General features: G+C 43.0%; 1 protein-coding gene across 1 annotated transcript in view; it reads right to left on the bottom strand.

Annotated features, from left to right (window-relative positions):
• Positions 1-579: 579 nt before the first annotated feature.
• GRIN2A (glutamate receptor, ionotropic, N-methyl D-aspartate 2A) overlaps positions 580-21,042 on the bottom strand; it is a 438,973-nt gene continuing 418,510 nt past the window's right edge. Inside the window, exons 12-13 of the mRNA XM_011984220.1 lie at positions 9,504-9,742; positions 580-2,834 (exon numbers count right to left, since the gene is read on the bottom strand). Of these exons, the coding sequence (XP_011839610.1) occupies positions 1,035-2,834; positions 9,504-9,742 (2,039 nt within the window). The 3' untranslated portion in view covers positions 580-1,034. The remainder of the gene's footprint in view (positions 2,835-9,503; positions 9,743-21,042) is intronic.

The raw sequence follows: 21,042 nt of genomic DNA, 5'->3' as shown, positions 1-21,042 counted from the left end.
CACATACGGCTGTTGGTGCATGTCACCACATTCACAACTCTGGGACGAGCAATACACAGCTAATTGGACACCACCATGGCTGTTTGGAAACGGAACGAGTTATGGTTACTCTGGGAGGGAAGGGGCAACAGATACTATACAACCCTGAGTCATCACCAGAAGGGAGGAAATGCAAACTTACGTACATAGGCGTCTTCGGGATAAACTACAATGGCCACTGTGTCACAGACAGAAGATCCACACTTAGATCTCGAAGACATAAATGTGTTAGTTTATGCAGCTCTGAACAAGACCATCGAAGCCGAGGGTGAGAGAAACACACATCAACATCCAAAGAGATTCCTGTAGCTCTCTCCACCTGAGGGTCCCTCGGGCCTTTGGCTCCAGATGTGTCTTGGAAATGAACTATAATGAAGGTAGCATAGTCACCACGAACACACTGATTTGCTATTCTTTGGGGGAGCCTGGAGTTCTTGGGGTGAGCCTGGGCTGTGATGGAAGGCATAACGAGAAAGCTGAAACTGTTACAAGCCACACTTCCTAATCTCTTGCACATGTCAATCTCACTACAGTGCAGATGCATTCTTAACTGTTTTTATTTTGTCTGTGTCAGGTTTACATGCATACCATATTGCTTATTCTGAATTAGAGAAACCATTAGGCATTTCTGATGAGAAAATTACATGGTGGACTGACCTTAATGGAATTTGGAATATAGGAAATCATAACATCACCATTGGCATCCAATGCATCATTATTGCCATCATACCCAGTAGGCATGTCCCGGAGACTTGCCCTTATGTAGTTAGTTATTTTTGGTTAAGGACTCACCATGCTCAGCACACACCTCACAAGATTCCTTGAGTGGAAAATTATGGCATGAAGCCATGTGCAAAAGAGCCAACAACAACAAAAAAATACCTCCCTACATCTTCTTTCTCTTAGCAGGGCATTATTGGACGTCCAACATTTACCCTCCAGAACGTTGGCCATTACGTATGTTTCCCTATAGATAAAACATTAATGGAAGATTTTTAAACATCAGATTCCATACTAGGCATTTTCTTGTACACACGTCTATTGCTGCAGGAATTTAAAACCCTGGGGGTAGAGTACATATTATTCTTATTTGCAGCATAAGGCATAACATGCTCCGAAATATACACATCATTGTGGCCCCGACTGTCCCTGGAACAGTACGATGCCGTTGACCTCAAGGACGACCGAAGATAGCTGTCATTCACCGCCTGGGATGGCAACGAGTGTTTGTAAGGGTCCGAGGGGCATCTCCCAATAACCAAGCGTTGGTCATCCCTGTGGGAGTGGAGGAAAGGGTTATCGGAGGTGTGGTCTGGCAAGAGAGACTTGCTCCTCTTGCTGTCCTCCAGACCTTGGGGGAAAAGGGAGCTTTTGTTCCCCGAGAGTTTGCTTGAGGGGACACTAAACAGGCTGCCGTAAAAATTTCCCTCCAGAAGCCGTTCCCTGTCCTTGAGGCTTATGCTCCGGGAGGGCCTGCTAAGGTCTAGCTCCCTAGGTTTGTCGACAATGTTATCGTAGGAATGCTGACGGCTAATCCTTAGCTTGTTCTTTTGTAATTGAAGGGCATTGTTCTGTGCCCAGTCCTGCTGGTAGACCTGCTCCCGGGTGGCTGGGTTACCTGTCTCCTGAAGCATCTGGTCTTCATCGATGTCATAGAGGTTCCCCATCCGCAGGCAGGCATCACACTTGAAGGGGGACCTCATGGTGAAGTGGCCTGAATAGGTGGGCAGGTTGGAAAGGCAGCTTCTGCAGTGCGTGGAGTTCTGCCGGTATCGCTCGCTGGTCTCGCTGTGTGGGGAACCCTTGTCTTTCAAGGTGAAGTGCTTGGAGTAGAGTTTATACTGCTCGGTGTCGGGAAGCCCCTCTTCATTATGCAAGGGCTTCCGGTTCATTGGCAGCGTGGAGTCCCCCTTGCGGAAGTTTTCACTGTGATCCTGGTAGGGGTCTGGGAAGTCCACGTTCTCGGGCAGGGTCACATTTTCAACAAACTGGGGTGGATCTAAGTGAAAACCAGGCTCCTTCTCACCATCAATAGTGTAGATCTTGTCTCTCGGGGAGCTTGATTTGGTTTTCAGGTAGGTGCGCTCGACCTCGCTACAGTCCTTGGGGTATTTGGAGGCCACTGACCTTTTAAAGTTGTCCTTGGTTTTGTGGTTCTTACTGTTGTCAGGTTCCCTGTGGCACGTGGCCCGATTTGACGTTTCTGAAACGTCAGAATGGGCCATCTCTTCTGGAAGATACCTAGGGCTCTTTAGGGAGTGGGTCCTATTCTCCGCTGTTCCCTCATCCCTCTGGGAGACTGGATTCTGGGATAGTGAATCCTGGCGTATGGAATCCATGGATTTCTTCCAAAGTTGCCGGGGTCTAGAGTTCACTTTGGATTCTGTGCTCACAGCCACCTCCACCGTGTTAGGGTTGGACTCATTGAGAGTGAGAGGATGTTGTCCCTGGAATACGTAGTTATTGAGGTTATCCTTGTGCCGGTTGGCCACAAATGTCTGGAGTTCGTTCATGTTGTCTCCAAAAATGCTCTCTTTCCCCTGAAAGGACCTGTTGTCCGAGTACATCATATTCCCCTTATCTGAAACCATGTCCATGATGAGGGAACCTCTTTGGATGAAGTCAGCAGCTCTTTTGGGTGAGTCCATTCTTGAGGAGTTCATGTTGGACATGTTGGAAATGTTTTTGGCTGACCGGAGGAGTTTTAACATGTTGCTCTGGGATCCTGTCAGATTGAAGTCTGGAGACTTCTTCTTTTCTTCAATGTGCACTCCATGAATGCAGCTGTAGATGCCCTGTAGGGGAGTAACATAAAGCACCATCAGCAGCAGCAGCAGTGAACGTGAAACCACTTTGCACTTGAACTTTACCTGCAAAGGTGAGATTTGTACTTCTTGCAGGAGCCCTGGAGAAACAGCGAAATTCAGTCTGAATCCTGATAACGTATCTTAAAGGTTTGAGACAAGTTGCAAAGCATAGGGTTTACCTTACTGTTCTGGTTCAAGATTAGCTGACACCTTTGCAAAAAGTCACACATGGAGTTTGAGAAAAGGTATCAACCGATGCTCATACAACTGTCAGTGCCTTGGTGTCTCCAAAGTGGCATATAAGGACAGATAACTGAGCCTCCCAGCCCCCCGGGTCACCAATCCAAGCTTTTGTTAAAGTTTCCCAGCATCATCTTTGAAGTTCAGGCACCAGAGAGTTAACTACTGACACAGTCAGCATGAAAAGATCATCCATTGTTAACTCTTTGCTGGAATTACCCCTACTGTTATGCGAAAGCTAACAACCAAAGAATTTGTCCTGAGTGGCCAATCAGAAAATCTCTTCTCCATGCACACATTGATTCATCTAAAGGCAGGCATGAAATTCATGTGAGACTCACCATACTCTTTTTGTGGGGGTAGATATGGAAGCTTGGATAGAAGGAGTTGCAGTCTTACCATCATGTGGGGGTGTGAGCCTATCAGTGAAGCCATTGTAGTGAAAAGTAGAGCCCAAGGAATAGAGAAAGACATAGTTTCAACCCCTGGAGCCAGTCTCTTGAACCTTTTACTTAATCCACTCAATCTATTCCTTGTATGTTTGTTTGTGTGTGAGTCTATTCAACGTAGCTAGAACTGGGTTTTAGTTACTAGTCATAGTGAAGAGTTCTGGTGACACAGTGACACCACCTTGAAATCCATCCAGGGAACTGAATGACTTAGGGGCTCCTGGGCAGCCCAAATACAAGCACCTCCATCTATATATCTCCTCGTTTTCTACTCTTTCTTCCTTTTAGAAAACAACTGTTTACGTTCACTTAAAAGTAGCTGTTTAACTGTTATCACGGGAAGAGCCCGTGATTCATACCACAATAACAGGCAAAAGGACGTCTGGAACATTTTGATCTGTGGCCTCCCCTGCTTCTCCCCACTCCTACCCCAGATTTCAGCAGCCATACCTACAGGAAACAGTCAGATCAAGGCTGCAGGATTTGACCTGGTCTTCCCAAGGCTGACAGGGAGCCAAACTACGAAGGGGTTTGTAGGGCAGAATTGGCAGTTGCTGCTGACTTTGGCATAAACTACAGGAAAGTATGTGTGATTAACTGTGGACTCTGATAATGGTGGCTCCATCGGTCCCCCATGGTGGGGACGAGCTCACCCTGCAGGGATGCTCACGGAACTGTGACAGCCTCAACTCATTTGTACTGCTACCTTTTTCTTGTAGTAGACAGTCTTTCCACTCCAGCCTTCAAGGAACCGTAAACACAAAAGCCTACAGTTGCAAGTTTGAGCTGCTCTTTCTCTGATCCTCTCCACCCCAGGCTTCATGGTTGGTGAAGGCCCCCTGAGGCCTAGGGCACTAGCATTACACCCTTTCCTGCCTTCCTGCAAACTTATCTGTGATCTTCTTCTACATATAATGTGTGGTTGGCTGTTTGTCCTGCCACAAAATAACATCTGCCCCTGCCCTCATTGCTTCCAGAGCTGCTGGAGCATCCAGACTGTGGATGTGGAAATCTTACAAATGAGTCCTGTATTTCACATAGTACAGAGTTGCTTAACCTTTTATGTTAACCTATGTTTTTCTCACCTAACCTTGTAATATAATAATCTTATACTCTGACCCAGAGAGATTCTCCCACTATGGTTGAAAATTAGTGTGACTCTATTTGTCAGAATCAGCCTAGGTCTGTGCCTTTTCTTCCTGTTAGTATCATGAAAAGAGAAGTTTTTAAGATTTTTTTCCCCCTAAATTTGTACTTTGATTCCAACACACTCCCTTCTGCCACCTGGAGATTCTAAGAACTGCCCTCCACCCCTCCACCCTCAGAGCAACATGCTCCTGACTGCCAAGATGTGCTGGCTGTCTTTCTATTTGGAGGAGGCTCACAGAAGTGATCAGGGAGATGAGTTATGTTGCAGGAGATGGGAGGATGGCTGTTGATGGCTCTCTCTCATCCCTGGTTTTCCTAGGACACATGCAACATGGCTAAGGCTGTTCCCAGGTGTTGATCTGCCCGGTGAGGCCATGGAAAAAGTCAAAGGGGTGGACCCAGTCTCTACCCCAGATTGGTTGTTTGTTTAGAGATGGGGTCTCACCCTGCTTCCCAGGCTGGAGTACAGTGGGGCAATCATGGCTCACTGCAATATCAAACTCCTGGGCTCAAGCAATCCTCCTGCCTCAACGCCCTGAGCAGCCAGGGCCACAGGCACGAACCATCATGCCTGGCTAATTTTTTATTTTTTGTAGAGATGGGGTCTTGCTATTGCCCACGCTGGTGTACCCCAGGTTTTGGCAACAGCATTCTGCAACTGATTTGATACATCTTCTGGAAGGGCTGTTGAGGAGAGGGAATGCATATTACAGAATAACACAAAGAGCCAGAGGCCTGGAATCCACTAGATGTGAGTCCTGGCTCCATTATGGATTAGCTCTGTGACCTTGCATAAGCCACATCTATTTGAGCTTCAGTTTCTGCATCTAAAAAATGGGAATTATGCCCTCCTAAGGTAGGCACCAGGGGAAGGTAAAATAATGCAAATAAAGCCCCTAACACCATAGGTGGTCAGTACATGTGAGCTGGACAAGCTGCCCAGTCATCTCTGACCTTCCCTTCTTTACCATTACCTTGTCCCTTTCCCAGGAGCTTAAGCATGCGGTACCCATATGGTTGAAGCTGCAGGAAATGCATGCCACTCTCTACTGCTTAAGATTTGCTCTTGGTAGCCACTCTGACTTTCTGCTTAGACAGGCAGACCAAACCCTACCTTGGGAACCAAGTAAATCCCTGGGCTAGAGTTTCTTTCTTAGTTGCAATAGCTCTGTCTTTAGTTTCTCTTCTCTATTATTTATAGATCCCAGCTACATTTTATGGATTGTGGAAATAAGATGCCCTCTTGGTCTCACAGTGGGCTCAGAGTCAGGTAAAACCAGTGTTGATGACTCAAGGTGTTGCCCCAGGAAATTTCTGTGCTCTCCTGAAGGGCGCCTGACCTCTCAGAATATTATCCGTGGGGCAATGACCTCCTCAGTCCCTTTGAGCCTGGACCCCATCCCTAAAGCATCTGATTTCCGTTGGTCCCAATTGTGGGTTAGCATGAGGCTTTGTCCATTCTGCTCCAAGCTTCCCTCATCAGATCTTGCTGGAAACGCTGCCCATTTTCATTCCCCTCATTTTTGGCTTTGCTATGTCTCTCATGCCTCATGGAGGCAGCTCTTTTTGCTGATGACAATGAATTATTTTATTCTACATGGGAGGGAAAGCATTTTGGAGAGAAAACAAAAGTTAAGAGCATCCCACAGGCAGGACGATGCATTTTTGGATGTCGTAAAAGCCAAGGGCCACCGCCCTGGGAGAAGCTTGGTTCCAATGTTAAACAAATGCCTTTTTGGAGTGCTGGACTTCTCCCTCTGCAGTGCCAGGCATGCACGTATCTCTAGTGTGTACTTGCATTGCACTGTGCCGAGGCTTCCCTGGGGATGTTGAGCCTGTAAGGAGGGCTAGGTAAGTCTGCTGCATGGTAATAGCTCTACATCTATTGATGTTCAACTTGCTGCAAGGAGAATAACTGGTAATAGAGAGATCCAGTTTCTGTGCAGAACCAAACCTGCCTTGGGGAGGGAGTGAATTTCAGAGCATCCAGGATCAGTGTCTTTAAGAAGAAAAAAAACACTTAAATTCTGGAGTAGACTAAAGCCTGCAACCCAACCCCGCATAAACAGACTAGTTCCCTCTTTCACATCTTTTTCTAGTGTGATAGATGAAGTGAGATGTTTCCTGTTGCTTTAAGGAAACATACGGTAAAACCATAAAGGTAACCTTTGGGGACTCAATTTCAGGATAGGTCTGGTCATGTCAACCTCAGAGGGCATCGTGAGGATTAGAAGTAACAAGTCCTCATCCACACGTGAGGCATAATTCATTCTGTAGTTGTGATCTCACACTTGTGGAAAGTAGCTTCTTTGCCTGGGAATTCCCCACTGCGGATTTTGTTAAAGAAATTGATTGTGTGTACATAATGAATTCACTTTTGTTTCCATGTGTGTTCTCCGTGCTGTGTAGGCCAACATGTAAGATGATATATGTGTGAATGTCCACAGAAGACAAGCTTCAGTGGTGGCAGTAGCCCTTGACTGAAAGGAAGGTCATTTTTCTTTTTTCTTTTTTTTTTTTAAAGAAACTCAGAGCTTTGCTGTGCACCACATCAGGAGCTGAGCCTATTTTGAGTACCCCTAATTAATGAGAGAGGCAGGAAAGAATCACTCAGGACGACATCTCCTATTTAGACACAGCAGGCTGCACTTACTTGAAAAGACAAATATTATCTGGGGAGAAGGAGGGTCCCCATAAGTAGGGCTCCCTGAAACCGCTGAAGCAATAATGGCGTCTGAGAGTTCCCAAGGGAGCACAGAAGTTCCCATAAAAGCACATTGCTCTTGGCCAGGTGCAGTGGCTCATGCTTGTAATCCCAGCACTTTGGGTGGCCAAGGTGGGCAGATCACAAGGTCAGGAGTTCAAGACCAGCCTGGCCAATATGGCGAAACCCCATCTCTACTAAAAATACAAACATCAGCCAGGTGTGGCCGGTGCCTGTAATCCCAGCGACTCGGGAGGCTGAGGCAGGAGAACTGCTTGAACCCAGGAGGTGGAGGCTGCAGTGAGCCAAGATTGTGCCACTGCACTCTAGCCTGGGCAACAGAGGGAGGCTCCATATAAAAAATTAATACATTAATTAACTAAAATAATAAATAAAAGCACATTGCTCCCTATAAAATTTGGGGTTCTTCTCCCCTAGGGATGGAGTGGCCAAAGTGCAAATTCCAGCTGATCGAGGAACTCCACCAACAATGCCTGCCCTGTGCTGCCCAGTTTGCCTTCCATTCCATCCTTTGGAAAGCAAGATATGGGTTTACTTCATTTCTTAAAATGTTGATAAATCAACTTGGCTTCCTTAGCGGTGTTTTAGATAGAGGAAATGCTCTTCCAAAAACAAGCAAAATTTAGAAGTAAACGCAACAGTGTGCATTTGTTTGGTGATAATCCCAGAATCATTTGGATATGAAATGCCTTTGGTAATTGGCTGGGAGAATTAGCTTAAAGTTGGCATAATACCTAGCTTTATGCACGTACGTTGTTATTTTTAAGCAATCTATGTGTTTAGATGCCATCAAGCTAATTAGGAAATATGTATTTGCACAGAACCCGAGTTTGGAGTGCAACTGGAGAAAATAAATCTTCCTCGCTAAACTAATGTGTACTTTCCGAATCTCCACAGTTCTTGAAACTAGCAAATGCTAAGAATATACAAATTTGTTTTAAAGCAATTATTTGGCTTTCTCAGTAAACAATAGCATATAAAATTAGATGTTTTTTATTTATTTATTTTTATTCTACTTTAAGTTCTAGGGCCCATGTGCACAACGTGTAGGTTTGTTACATATGTATACATGTGCTGTGTTGGTGTGCTGCAATTAGATGTTTTTAACCAAAAAGTTTTCACCATTTTTCAAATCCTAATCAATGAAGTTCTTCCAAGGCAAAACCAAAATAAAACAAAACAAAAAACAAGGTGGGCAAATAAGAGAGATGAGTGGATGAACAGATGGATGCGTAGATGGCTGAAATTAATGAATGGATATACAGATAAGAAGGCAGATAGATATGTATTCTGTGCTGTTGTTTATGTTGAGTTGAAGGTATACTTTGTTTTCTGCTTGATATGTGTGCATTTTCTTCTGTTACATCTGTGTTTCGTTTCATGTGCTGTTGCATTCCACACGCTCTTTGTGTTTTGTTAGATGTGGATACATAATGCATAGCATTGCAAGTAGATTTTGTTTTGTTGTGCATGTTCTGTTACAATGCATACACAAATTGTAGCATCTTGCATAGCAGCATTAGTAGTGTTATGCAACATACCTGAGCACTAGTGATGGAAGCCACAGGCTGGCTGTGTCTGGCCCAGTGTTTTTAAATTTTTTTAAAATGGAATTAGTTACTAATATTTAAAAATGGAAAGGTTTCTAGCAAAATCAGATGACATTTTCTCTTTTTAAAAAACTAGAAGACCTGATAATATTGATCCTACTTTCCCATAAGACAATACTCAGCAGGAGTTGAGGATGGCTGCCCGCTACTGGTAAGGCAAACATTATGCGATTGGCCACAGTCCTCAGTATTCCCTATCGTTGTCTCACTTTGATACTGAGGTTTAGCTGCCGTCTCACGTCATTTGTGCTATTTTTTTCTCATGTCCCGCCTGCTGCACCCACTCCCATTTCCTTTCTGCCTTCCATAGTCATCTAGGTTTGCACCTCCCGGCTTATGAATGCACAAAATCTGGATGCTCTTTTGACAAGCCCAAAAAGGGCTGGCAAGGGAAGAAAGTGCAGACCCCACTGAGACGTCAAGAACCCACGCGTTTTTCTAAACCTGCTTGTGGTGCAAGGAAGTAGCCCCCGGGGGTACTGACCCTGCTGATGGAGAAGAGCAACCCAGGCCGGTCGGAGCACACGCCCGTGAAACAGAAGCGCAGCTTCCAGTAGAAGAGGTGCTCCCAGATGAAGGTGATGAGGCTAAGGGCCATGGCCGCGGCCAGCATGTAGAACACGCCCGCCATGTTGTCAATGTCCAGCTGGCTGCTCATCACCTCGTTCTTCTCGTTGTGGCAGATCCCCGTGAGCCACAGGGTCTCCAGCTCCTCCATCTCACCTAGACAGGATACAACATTCATAGGCAGTGAGGACCAGAACATGCATTTTGGGGCAGACATTTCTGGGTTTGGAACAGACGATGTGCAACTCACAGCTATGTAACTATAAGGCAAGTTTCTGAGTTTGCTGATTCTCCATTTGGTCACTTTTTGAGTGAAGATAATAGTGATTACGAAGCCTACCTAATATTGTTGCAGTGATGAAATTTATATATAAAAATAGAGAACATATATATATAGAGCAGACAGAGTACAGCAAGGTTATTCTCTATTAATATATATTTATATATTTTATACATACATAATATATATAACTTAGCACAGTTCCTGGTTTTGGTTTCAGTTTTTGGAGTTTTGTCTTTTTTTTTTTTGGTCATTATTATGTTTTTCTGACCTTGCTTTTCCCTACCCCTGCCCCCAACACCCACCCAAGCTTTGAACAAGACATGGGAATAAAAGCGCAGAATGTGCAATAGAAAGACTTCATTGCAATTCTGACTTCATCATCTGCTAGCTGCATGGCCTCAGAGCTACAGTTGTCCTGTCTGTGAAATAGGCATAATAATAGAACATACTTCCTCTATAGAGTTGCCATGAGGATCAAATGACATGAGAATGTGTAAAATCCCTAAAGGACCCAGATCATAGTAAGTTTCATAAGTAGTATGTTTGCTACTATTTATTGTTGTGAAGAAAATGCCTAACACAGTGCCTGGCCTATGGCAATCCTCAAATATATTTCTTTTTTTTCTTTTTAGAACATTCAGGATTACTTAGAAAAGTCACACATGAGCAGTATACTTAGAGCACAAAACTTTAATTGAAAAGAGACATCCAGCTGGCTCTGAATGGACCCTTGCAAACTAAAGTATCCCCACCCCCCAACTTCAGTAGGCAATTAAATAACCAGGTGGTTTTTTCCAATGGGGGAAGAAAACAGTAGGCATGCTTAGAATTATTCTCTCTCTTCTATGTGCATTTTATCCAGTTGCCATTTAGGAGAAAATCCTCTGATCTAAACATCTAGCAATTATATACTAACTGTCTAGCAATTCACTAAACTATGGTACTTAGACTATGATTCAGCCTTTAAAAATGATCTTTCAAGGACAGTAAAAATCAAGGAAGATGCATATGTTAAATGAAAAGTATGACTATATTTTATATGTATATGTATATACATGATGTCTAAGATGTAATGGGGACATGCTGAGAAAAATTAAGGAAATACTCTGAATGTTTATATCAATTCTTTTTGAAGAAGTCAATCATAATGATTGATTTAATATTGGTCTTTAAGTTATGTGAAATTAGCATGTATTGTTTTTGGTTTGTTCTCAATCTTGAATGATATGACTGAATATAAAAATCAAAGTTGACAATTATTTTTCCTTGACCTTTTAGGATGTTAAATTTTCTTCTGATCTGGATGGCAGTTGTTGAAAAGTTGGCTAATCATCTTATTATCGTTACTTTCTATGTAATCTATATTTTCTCTCCAGTTGCTTTTGAGAATTTCACTTTGTCATTGGTGTGAAGTCTAGGTGTGGTTTGTTTTATTGGTTCAGCTCTGGACTTAGTATGATTTTTCAATTTGAATACTTACAACTTTAGTTCTGGCAAAAATTCACCTACTGTGGCTTTGAACATTACTTCTCCCCATCATATCTTTTTTAAAAAAGTTAATAGATTTTATTTTTTAGAGTGGTTTTATAGTTACAGAAAAACTGAACAGAAAGTACACAGAGTTCCCATATACTACCTCTCCCCGCTTCCTTCAGTTTTCCCTATTAATATCTTGCATTAGTGTGGTACAGTTTTTACAATTCGTTTGGGTAAATACCTAGGAGCATTATTGCTAGAATATGCAGTAAGTCTGTGTTTCAGCTTTGTAGGAAACTGTCAACCTTTCTTCCAAAGTGGCTGTACTATTTTGCACTCCCATCAACAATGAATGAGAGAGCTCCTATTGCTCCAAGTCCTCACCACCCTTATCGTTGTCAGTGTTCGTGTTAGCATTTGGGGTTTTAGCCACTCTCATAGGGATGTAGTGCTCGCTCATTTTTTCAATTCTCAATTCCCTAATGGCATCTAATAGTCCCATCTTTTTTTTTTCCTGAAAACTTTAAAATACTGTAGACCTTTTCATTCTCTCTTCTAGGTTATTTACCTTGTTTTAATATTTGCATTCTTTTTTTCTCTCTGTGCTGCATTTGGGTGATTTCCAATAGATAAATTTTCACATTAATTTATTCCTTTGTTAATAATATTTAGCTTTATGTTTTAATTTTATTTTAATTGTGATACTCATTTGGTTTTTTTTACAGTTCTGCCTGTTCTTTTTGTCATAATATCCCACCCTTTTATGATTTTCAAAACTTTTCTATATTTAATAGTTTTAAACCTCTAGTCTTTCAGATGACTCCCCCGAACCCCCACCTTAGTTCTTGGGATTCTCATCCCTCTGTTTGCTGCGTGTTCTGACTCTCATGGTGGGTTACTTCCTTGTGACATCTGTAACTTTTGACCATGAGCTAATCTTCTGCCAAATTATTTTCCCTCTAAGCCCCATGGGACTCCCAAGAACACTAGGCTATAGAAACATCCCTACAGAGAGTTTCTGGGTTTGCTTCTGCCACGGTTCCATGGTTCCAGGAATTTTCAATGGATGAGTTTTTGTATGGAAAAATTTTTACTTTGATTACTACACCATTTAAGTAGCATGCATTTGAACTCACATGCTCATTTGGGCTTTACTTTCTTACCGAGAGCTTCAAACAGATGGTAAACCTCCTTGCATTTTCTTCACTTTGATGGACAGAGATTTTCCTAGTTTTCTTTTTACAGACTAAGTGACTCATGAAAGGTCTCGAATGTATTAACCAGAAAAAAGCATACATGCTAATAACGTTTTTTACAAAATAGGAAATCCATCCCCTTTCGAGTTTCTCACACTCAAAAATGGGTGCTGATCAATCAGTCATGTAGGTAAAGGGATGAGAAGAGGGTATCTTGATTCAATTCCTTTTCTTCCAACAGCCTCCCATACTTCCACACAATCAAAAAGGTCATGGGAGACTTTGAAATAATATTTCACTGTCCACCAACACTGTCTCAAACTCATCCAGATTTCTCTGCCCACCATGTACCTCAGACCTGCACGACTGCTTCCTCTTCTCACAAAAACACCAATGCCATTCCTTTCAAAATACAATGTGCTATTGACTTCCCCCTCCCTTTGGAGGTGTTCTGTTTTGTTTTGTTGCCATGGGGTCTCACTCCAGTCACCCAGGCTGGAGTGCAGTGCTGCGATCATAACTCCTTACAGCAGCAACTTCCTGGGCTCAGGTGATCCTCCCACCTTAGCCTCCGAAGTAGTTGGGACGACAGGCACACACCACCATGCTGTGCTAAGTTTTTGTATTTTTAGTAGAGATGAGGTTTCACTATCTTGCCCAGGCTGATCTCAAACTCCTGGGCTCAAGCAATCCACCTGGCTCAGCCTCCCAAAGTGCTAGGATTACAGGCATGAGCCACTGTACTCAGACCCTTTGGAGTCTGTGAGGACACAAAAATGGGTCTTCTCGCTATAACTCATCAGATTCCCAGAACATCTTCCTTTCGGTGTTACCCCAAAGAAAGCCAGGTTTGTAAGCCTGTAAGGAGGGCAGTCTGATACAAGAAACATCATCTTGATTCCTTTCAGGATGTAAATAAAAAGATTTCCTTCTGCCCTTTGCCCAAACAATACCTCTTTTTAGAGGAAGTCAACCTGGTAAAGCAGACTCCAATTTCAAAAAAAAAGAGCAAATGCACATTTCTCATTACCAATTACAGCCTGTTCCAATCATTTTCAAATCTATCATTTCCTGCCTCGTGGCCCTCTTTGACTAGTGTACTGAACTATAGTTCAAATACTTTCTTATTTCATTTTTAATTTACTCAAGTATATTGTAATCTCCTGGAGGGAGATCAGGGACCATGTTTTATGGTTTTGATATTTTTCGTGGCCTGCAGCACGTAGTGAGCATTGAATCCATATTTTCTGTTTCTGTTTCTTTTCTTATATCCCCAGGCTTAAATTGGGCAGCGTTGCAGAAGTGTTCAAATCTGTTTAGTGAGTTATTCTGCCATATAAATAGACGGAATACAAAGCAAAGGGGAACCCGCAGCGGGCTTGAGAGTAAAAGGCTGGGAAATGTGCATTCTTTAGGTAGGGTGAAGCATCAAATGTCATTTTTCCAAGGAGTGGCTCTATGATATTCATTCTGCTGTCAGTTTCTCCTATTAAAAAGGCCGTGATCTTTGTCACTGTGATCTTGTGAACTAGAGCTGGTAAATGGGACAATTAAATCTCTTTCCTGAGGCAGACGCATTCTTGCTGGGAAGACACAAGCTAAATGCTCTCTTGGGAACAGATGGAGCCTGGGAAGTTTTGGGGTTGCAGTCAAACCACACTGCCTTTGTCTCCCCACTGGAGAGGACTGGTCCCCATGTAATGCTCAAAGCCCTCTCCTTTTGTGTTTCCACTTCCTCCAATGACAGTAAGCTCATGTACATTTGCAGAACTTCTTTGTGCCCGTGGGAACTTGCACCTGTTCTTCCTGTATCTGTTTTCAGGGGAGATGTTTCCAGCCACAAGTATCTCTGCCAACCACTTAGTTCTGCACCATCCTGAGGAAAGCTGTAAGTTCAGTAGAAGGAGCAAGTTGTCAAAGTCACTCTTTTCCTAATGCTTGCAACATTAAAAGACAGAGTAATAGAGTTTCAGGTGTCAACCGTCAGAGAGATGCAGAATCTAAAAGGGAACAGGCAAGGATAATTGAGGCAGTGTTGTGTGTGTCTCCAGCTTGCTTCCATTGGCTGCTTGGGTGAGTCTGTAAGAAGGCTGGTTAGACAAAAGGTACAGACAGGATGCAGACAGTGCAGGAGTTTATCCCATTACCCATCCACCCACTGGCAAGGAAGAAGCCAGAGGTTTTATATTTGCAAAAAGGAACGAAAGAAAATTCAACTTGATACTGTTCAGCAAATTACAAGAAAGAATGTTTCAGGTAGAAAACACTAGAATGAGGTATAAAAGAAAGCACCTTTCCCTGAAGATTTTGGGAAGCACGTCCAATCATCTGGTAAGGTCTAGATAGTAACATGGAGGTATACTACAGTCAATATCTGAGTCAGACGGCCTGCATTAGACTCTTGCCTTCCACATGTACTGGCTCTTTGATCATGGTCCAGCCACTCTACTTAATCTATCCAACTACTCATCCATTCATGTATCTATTTTTCTATTTAACAAAATTATATAAAATAGACTGTCCTTCAGGTACTATACTAGAGTTTTAAAAAATTAACTCATGTAACCTTAATGTGGCTGGTCTATTTTACAGACGAGGGCACGCAGGTGCACAGAGGTTAGAATTTACTCAGTCACTCTAAGCTTCAGTTTTAATATCTAGAAAATGGGAGTACAACAGTATTTATCTTACAGGAGTTTTGTTAGAATTAAATCATGTTGCATACACACAGTGCCTGGCATACACTAATTACAAAATAAGTATTTCTGGAGATATTATTATTGCCTGAAATCAGGGAAGCTGGCGGGTGGGATGGACCATATAATGCTCTCTGTGCCCTTCTAACTCACTCTATCTATGATTCCAAGAATGCAAGTCCAGGGAGAAGGTTCAACTCCCCATGGAGACTCTGTTACATCCAAAATGAGAGAAATCATTTCTCTATTTGCCCTGACTCATTCTCAGCACTTCCAGAGGAACTGCAGTTTTTGGGAACAGACTTTATAGCAAGCAATGTGACTAGCCTTCAAACTTCCCAAGTACCTCTCCCCTGAGGTCAGTTGTGAAAAATCCATTTTGAACCTGTACCCGTTAGGCTTTGTCCAAAATTTGCTGAAACGTATCTTCTAAAATCAGCTTCCACAGGCACACGTCTACATATTTTTTTTTCCTTGGTTTATTGCCAAAGCACCTGACCCAAGGCAGTGATGGTATGACAAGAGAGAGTATGGGGTTCTGAGAAGCTGAGTTCGATGTTCTATTTCGTGTCTGGTCAAGGAAGCTGTTGCTTTTTGGTTTTCTGAGGACTTCATTTGTTTTTTCTTTACTCATTCATTCATTCATTGAAAAGAGAATATTTCTAAAGCACTTAATACGTGGCAAGCATCTTTGTATTTTCATATAGAGATGAATTACAGATAGTCTTTGGCCTCTAAGAGCTCATTTCTGTGAGAGAGAGTCATGAAAACCAGTAGTTATGGCAAAATGAGATGATTGGATTTGCACAGGGCTGAAGGCAGGAAGAAACAGGGAGTGTTGAGATCAGAGAGCAGTTCAGGATTTCTGGGAAAGAAGAAGGGGTCAAAGGAGGAGCCTGAGGATTAGAAGCCAGAATGCTAAGAACTCAATTTTCATGCTAAGAAGTCTGCGGTACCCAGGGAACAGTAAGGCCATCAGATGTACACCTGTAGTGAACACCCAACTATTTTCTTAGTGGACCTAAGATTCTTCAGTTGTTGCTCATGTTTCTCCAGTCATGGTCCCCTGATTGGAAATCCAGTGTCTCCTCACATACAATAGAAGGTAAGCTGTGATGAGTGTGCAATGTCTCATTCAAATTGCAAATGTGTAAAATGGTGCTACCATGTGGAGGAAGGTCACCAGTCAACTCTATCTGGGTGACACAGTCACTATTAGAGTCCTGTCCTGATTTCAGAGTTAGATAGAAGATGCAGCTTAAGCTCTCCTGTTCCGAGGTTATGTAGTGACTGGGAGAAACCCACTTGCAAGAAACTGCTCGCAAGGATTCATTGTAAACTGTCACCAATATCATCATCACCCATTACAGTCTACTCTGGATATACCAGCTGCATGGTATTGTGCTGAAAACTTGGCAATAGCTATCTTTGGCATATAGTTCAGAGGTCTCCACCTCCAGGAAGTCATCCCTGAATGAACAGGAATGTAAATATGAGGCCATGGTTTCCTCTACCATAACATCCTGGATTTTTTTTTTTTGTATAGAATTTGTCACACTGCAATGTAATTGTCACTGGGAGGTGGGTTTATTCAGGGCAGGAATCTTGTCTTATTCTCCTTGTACCCCCAGTCTGTGGCACAGGTCTTGGCACATGTGGTTCATAACATTGCACCAACTGTGGATAATACAAGTCTCCTGCCTCCTTGATTAGTTTGTGATCCACAGATCTGAGGATCAATCAGAGCCCAAGAAAGGAAGAAATTTGAGAAGCCCCAGGCAAAGGGGTGAGGCATAGATTCTGAAACCCAGAAATCAAGGCTGGCTCTTGGGCGAGTATGTTCCAATCAAAGATCCTAGCAATAGAGCCTGGTGGTTTCCCACAGGGAACAGACTTCCATCTATAGCTGAAAGACGTCAGAAGGTTGTTGCTGCTGATCTCATTAGGGTTTGCTGTGAACACCGAGAGGCTAACTGACCCCATTTCCATCCTGTTTCATGTGTTGCCCAGAGGTTGGGTACTTTGGGCTTCTCAGAAGCCCGATTGGAATTGGAAATGGCAAAGGAACAACTTTTTTATGGGAAATCTAGGGCACAGATTCATTGGCAGGCTCGTGTTCTCAATGGCAACAGACTCGGTCATTGTGAGTTCTGAACGGTGGTCCTGCAATTGGGGATGGCATGGGGAGATACAGAATTAGGGCCAAATCCTCTCCTTACCCAGTTGTCCTGTAGATGAAAGGAAGTTGCATATCAGATTTGGGGATCTGGTCTGTGGTCTTGGAGCCGAGTAAGATCAGTTAGACCATCTGAGCTTCGACCTTGAGGGCCTAGCTTCATTAATTCCACCGTCTTGACTCAAAGCCATGTGAGGCAAGTCCACCCTCCCAGATGCAGCAATGAGCAACTCATTCCTTTCTCTCTTCCCTGTGGTGACCCAACACCCATGTTTTTTTAAAGACAAATTTAAAAACTCTCAAAAGGACAAAACAAAGACCCAATAAATCTGACAAACAAGACCAAAAAAAATGAGCTAGAGAAAAATAAGACCCAAGTAACCTTGGGTTCAGAAATAATATTCTGGAGCCTATGACCTCTGTTCTCATGATCTCAGAGGGTCACTCTTTGCTGAAGAGAAAAAATACTTTTGATGGTGGTGGTGATAGGAAATAGTACAAGATTCTGGACACAAATAGATTGAATTTGGGAGATAAATATTCCTTATTTAAATGTCAGAATATTCCATTTCTGTATAATGCTGAGAAGTCACAAAACCAAAATAAAAATAGGGCTAGGCTTAAATGTATCCAGTTAGAGGCAGGGACAGGCTGTCTTTGGCATAAATGTTTCACCGCCACCTTCCAACTGAGGTTTCTGCTCCATGGATGAAACTTGAGTATTGTCAAGTTCATTGCTACTTGTCACATTGCAGGATTTCACAGGCCACGTGATTAGCTGCACAAGTTGGATGGAGTTGGGGGATTTTATGCACACAGGTTCCCAACCATAAAATCCCCCAACTCCGGCCGGGTGCAATGGCTCATGCCTGTAATCCCAGCACTTTGGGAGGCGGAGGCAGGCGGATCACCTGAGGTCAGGAGTTCAAGACCAGCCTGGCCAACATGGTGAAACCCTGCCTTTACTAAAAATACAAAAAATTAGCTGAGTGTGGTGGTGGGTGCCTGTAATTCCAGCTACTCAGGAGGCTGAGGCAGGAGAATTGCTTGAACCTGGGAGGTGGAGGTTGTGGTGAGCCGAGATTGTGCCATTGCACTCCAGCCTGGACAATAAGAGTGAAACTCTGTCTCAAAAAAACAAAAACAAAAACAAAACAAAACAAAACAAAACCAAAAAACCCAACTACAACTTGTGCAGCTTCCCAACCAATGTCTCTTTCAGAAGAAAAATTAAAAAGAGGATTGAACAATAGAGGACTGGACAACTCTATCGAACATCAAACAATACGCATGGTCACAATTTTCCATTACTGGATGAAGTTGGAGAGAGATAATTCTTTGAAGTAGGATGGCAGAAACCTTGTAGGAATCCAGGAAATCTTATTATATACCAGGTTCTTCTGGAATCTGCTTAACCAATTTGCCTCACACAAATAAAGATGGTGAAGCTGACATGGCTTAAAAGGCACATGCATTTGTGAGCACAAATGAATTCATAGTGACTTTTTGCCATTGCATATTTTCTCAATCAAGAGTCCTCAAAACCTGATGACTTACGTGAAGGATATGAGGACTTTTTAATATCACAAAGGGGTTCTTGTGTTTTAAACATCTATAGATTTAAGAAAAAAAAAGACAGCAATAACTTCAGATCCCGTGCTGTTTTGACAGCCCCTAGCTAAACTGGGGTTCCAGTACTACAGCAGCTAACAACCCTGCCCTAATGGTCAATGAGGGGAGGTAAATCTGGGCGTTTACATGTGCCTTTCACAGGATGCTTCTTTTACCTGGTAGACGGTCTCATGCCTAGTTTTCTTATCCATGACCAGGGAATCTCTCCCAGGAGGAACTTGTTTATAACTGCTGATGCCCTTGCAGCTCTTGTCTGACCTATGTTCAGTTTGTGTCTGCCTGATCATCACTCTGGCACTGGAAGCCCAACCCTGTAGTCTCCCCAAGGGAAAACCCAGTCTGCAGCAGTTCCTAGTTCTTCAGATGAAAGATGCAAATTCAATACACCACAATATAGAAAATAAGCTCAAATATGTATTACTTGCACATCCTGGGCAGGGAAGGTGCAATGAATCAAGAGGACAGTTTTCTGCTCCTGCGTCACACAAGGCAAGAATGAAGAGTCAACCCGAGAAAGAGAGAATGTGGCAACGAGTAGTACATGAAAGGAAATAGGGTGCGGGTCACTTTAAGTTTGCAGGCAAATGCCTGAATGATCCGTTTAAAGGAAGTAGTGGGAAAGCATGGAGCTTGGTCCCCCAGCTGGGGGAGATGCCTCTGAGTTCTTATCTCTGGCCAGGGGCTTGAGCCATTTGGGTGTGATGCTTCACTCGTGACGCCAAGGCAACCTGTGCTATGTTGCTTAGTTCTACATGCCAAGAAATAGCTCCTTCCTTTCAGCAAGTAAAATGATCTCACTGCTTTTCAGGTTCTTTTTTATTGAAGTGTTGTCAACAAGTTCTCTGAAGCTGTAAAATCCAGAAGCAAAATGGATCACTTCCATTTGATCACTATTCCCCATTGCTTAGTATACACAAGGAGCTTAATGGGCACCGGAAACTTAGTTGTGGAATGAAAAGAGAAGGAGAGAGTAGAAAGGAAAGAAAAGAAGACAGGGAAGAGAAGGAGGAGAAAGAAGAAGGGGAATGGAGAAGGACAGAAAGTGAGAAATAAAACTTATTACAGAAAGGACCCCATATCAGCTGTCAGAACCATCTGTAACTAAAGCAGAAGGAAGACCCTGTTTTTCTTTCCATAGAGGGTAATAGGGGTGGTGTGCAGGGCTGGGTTATGACTTAGGAGAGCTCTCAGCTCTCCCTTTGATGACATCTTCCCCCTCCCCAGGTATGGAGGTGCTCCTCTCACCTCCTCTCCCTTATCCCAAGTCTAAGGCACCAGATGGGGTGAGATCGTGGCCAAGGATGAGCGGAAGAGCACATGGGGGTGGGAGAAAAGCAAGGTATCAATTCTAACTCAGGAAAGTAGGTGGGGCAGACTCCGCAGTCCTCTGTCCCCATTGTACTGATGCTAAATCGGAGGTCAGGCTACATGAACCAAGGTCACAAAATAAGGCAATGTGGATGTTGGGGAAAGAATCTGGATCTCTGAATTATTGGTTATGATCATACAACAACAGCCAACCACACAGCCACTGATGAAGACACCTAGAGTTCAGTTGCATAAGCCAGCTTTACCTCTCACAGAAGGTAGAAAAGGAGCACTTGGAAATTGGAGAAGTTACATGCGCTGCTGGCGGGAATGTAAATTGGTTTACATCTTCGGAACAGTGGTTCAAAGTATCTACTAAAGCTGAGTAGACGCGCTCTATTACCCTCAGTTTCATTCCTAGGTATATTTCCAAACCAATAAGTTCCTTTGTGCACAAAAAAGGTATAAAAATGTCTAAAGCAGACAAAAACTAAAAGTGATATAAATGCCCATCAACAGCAAAATAGATAAATTTGTACGATAAAATACCACCCAGCAATGAAAAAAATAACGAGCTGTGATTACATGTAGTAATATATATTAATGTCATAAAAGACATCAATGAATACATGTTGTATGATTCCACCATTTATATGAGGGTCAAAAGAAGGCAAAGAACACCCCATGGT

The sequence above is a fragment of the Mandrillus leucophaeus genome, unplaced genomic scaffold (genome assembly GCF_000951045.1).
Source record: "Mandrillus leucophaeus isolate KB7577 unplaced genomic scaffold, Mleu.le_1.0 Scaffold263, whole genome shotgun sequence".
Taxonomy (NCBI): domain Eukaryota; kingdom Metazoa; phylum Chordata; class Mammalia; order Primates; family Cercopithecidae; genus Mandrillus; species Mandrillus leucophaeus.
The sequence above is the reverse complement of the archived record's forward strand: the minus strand, read 5'-3'. Positions and strand labels throughout refer to the sequence as shown.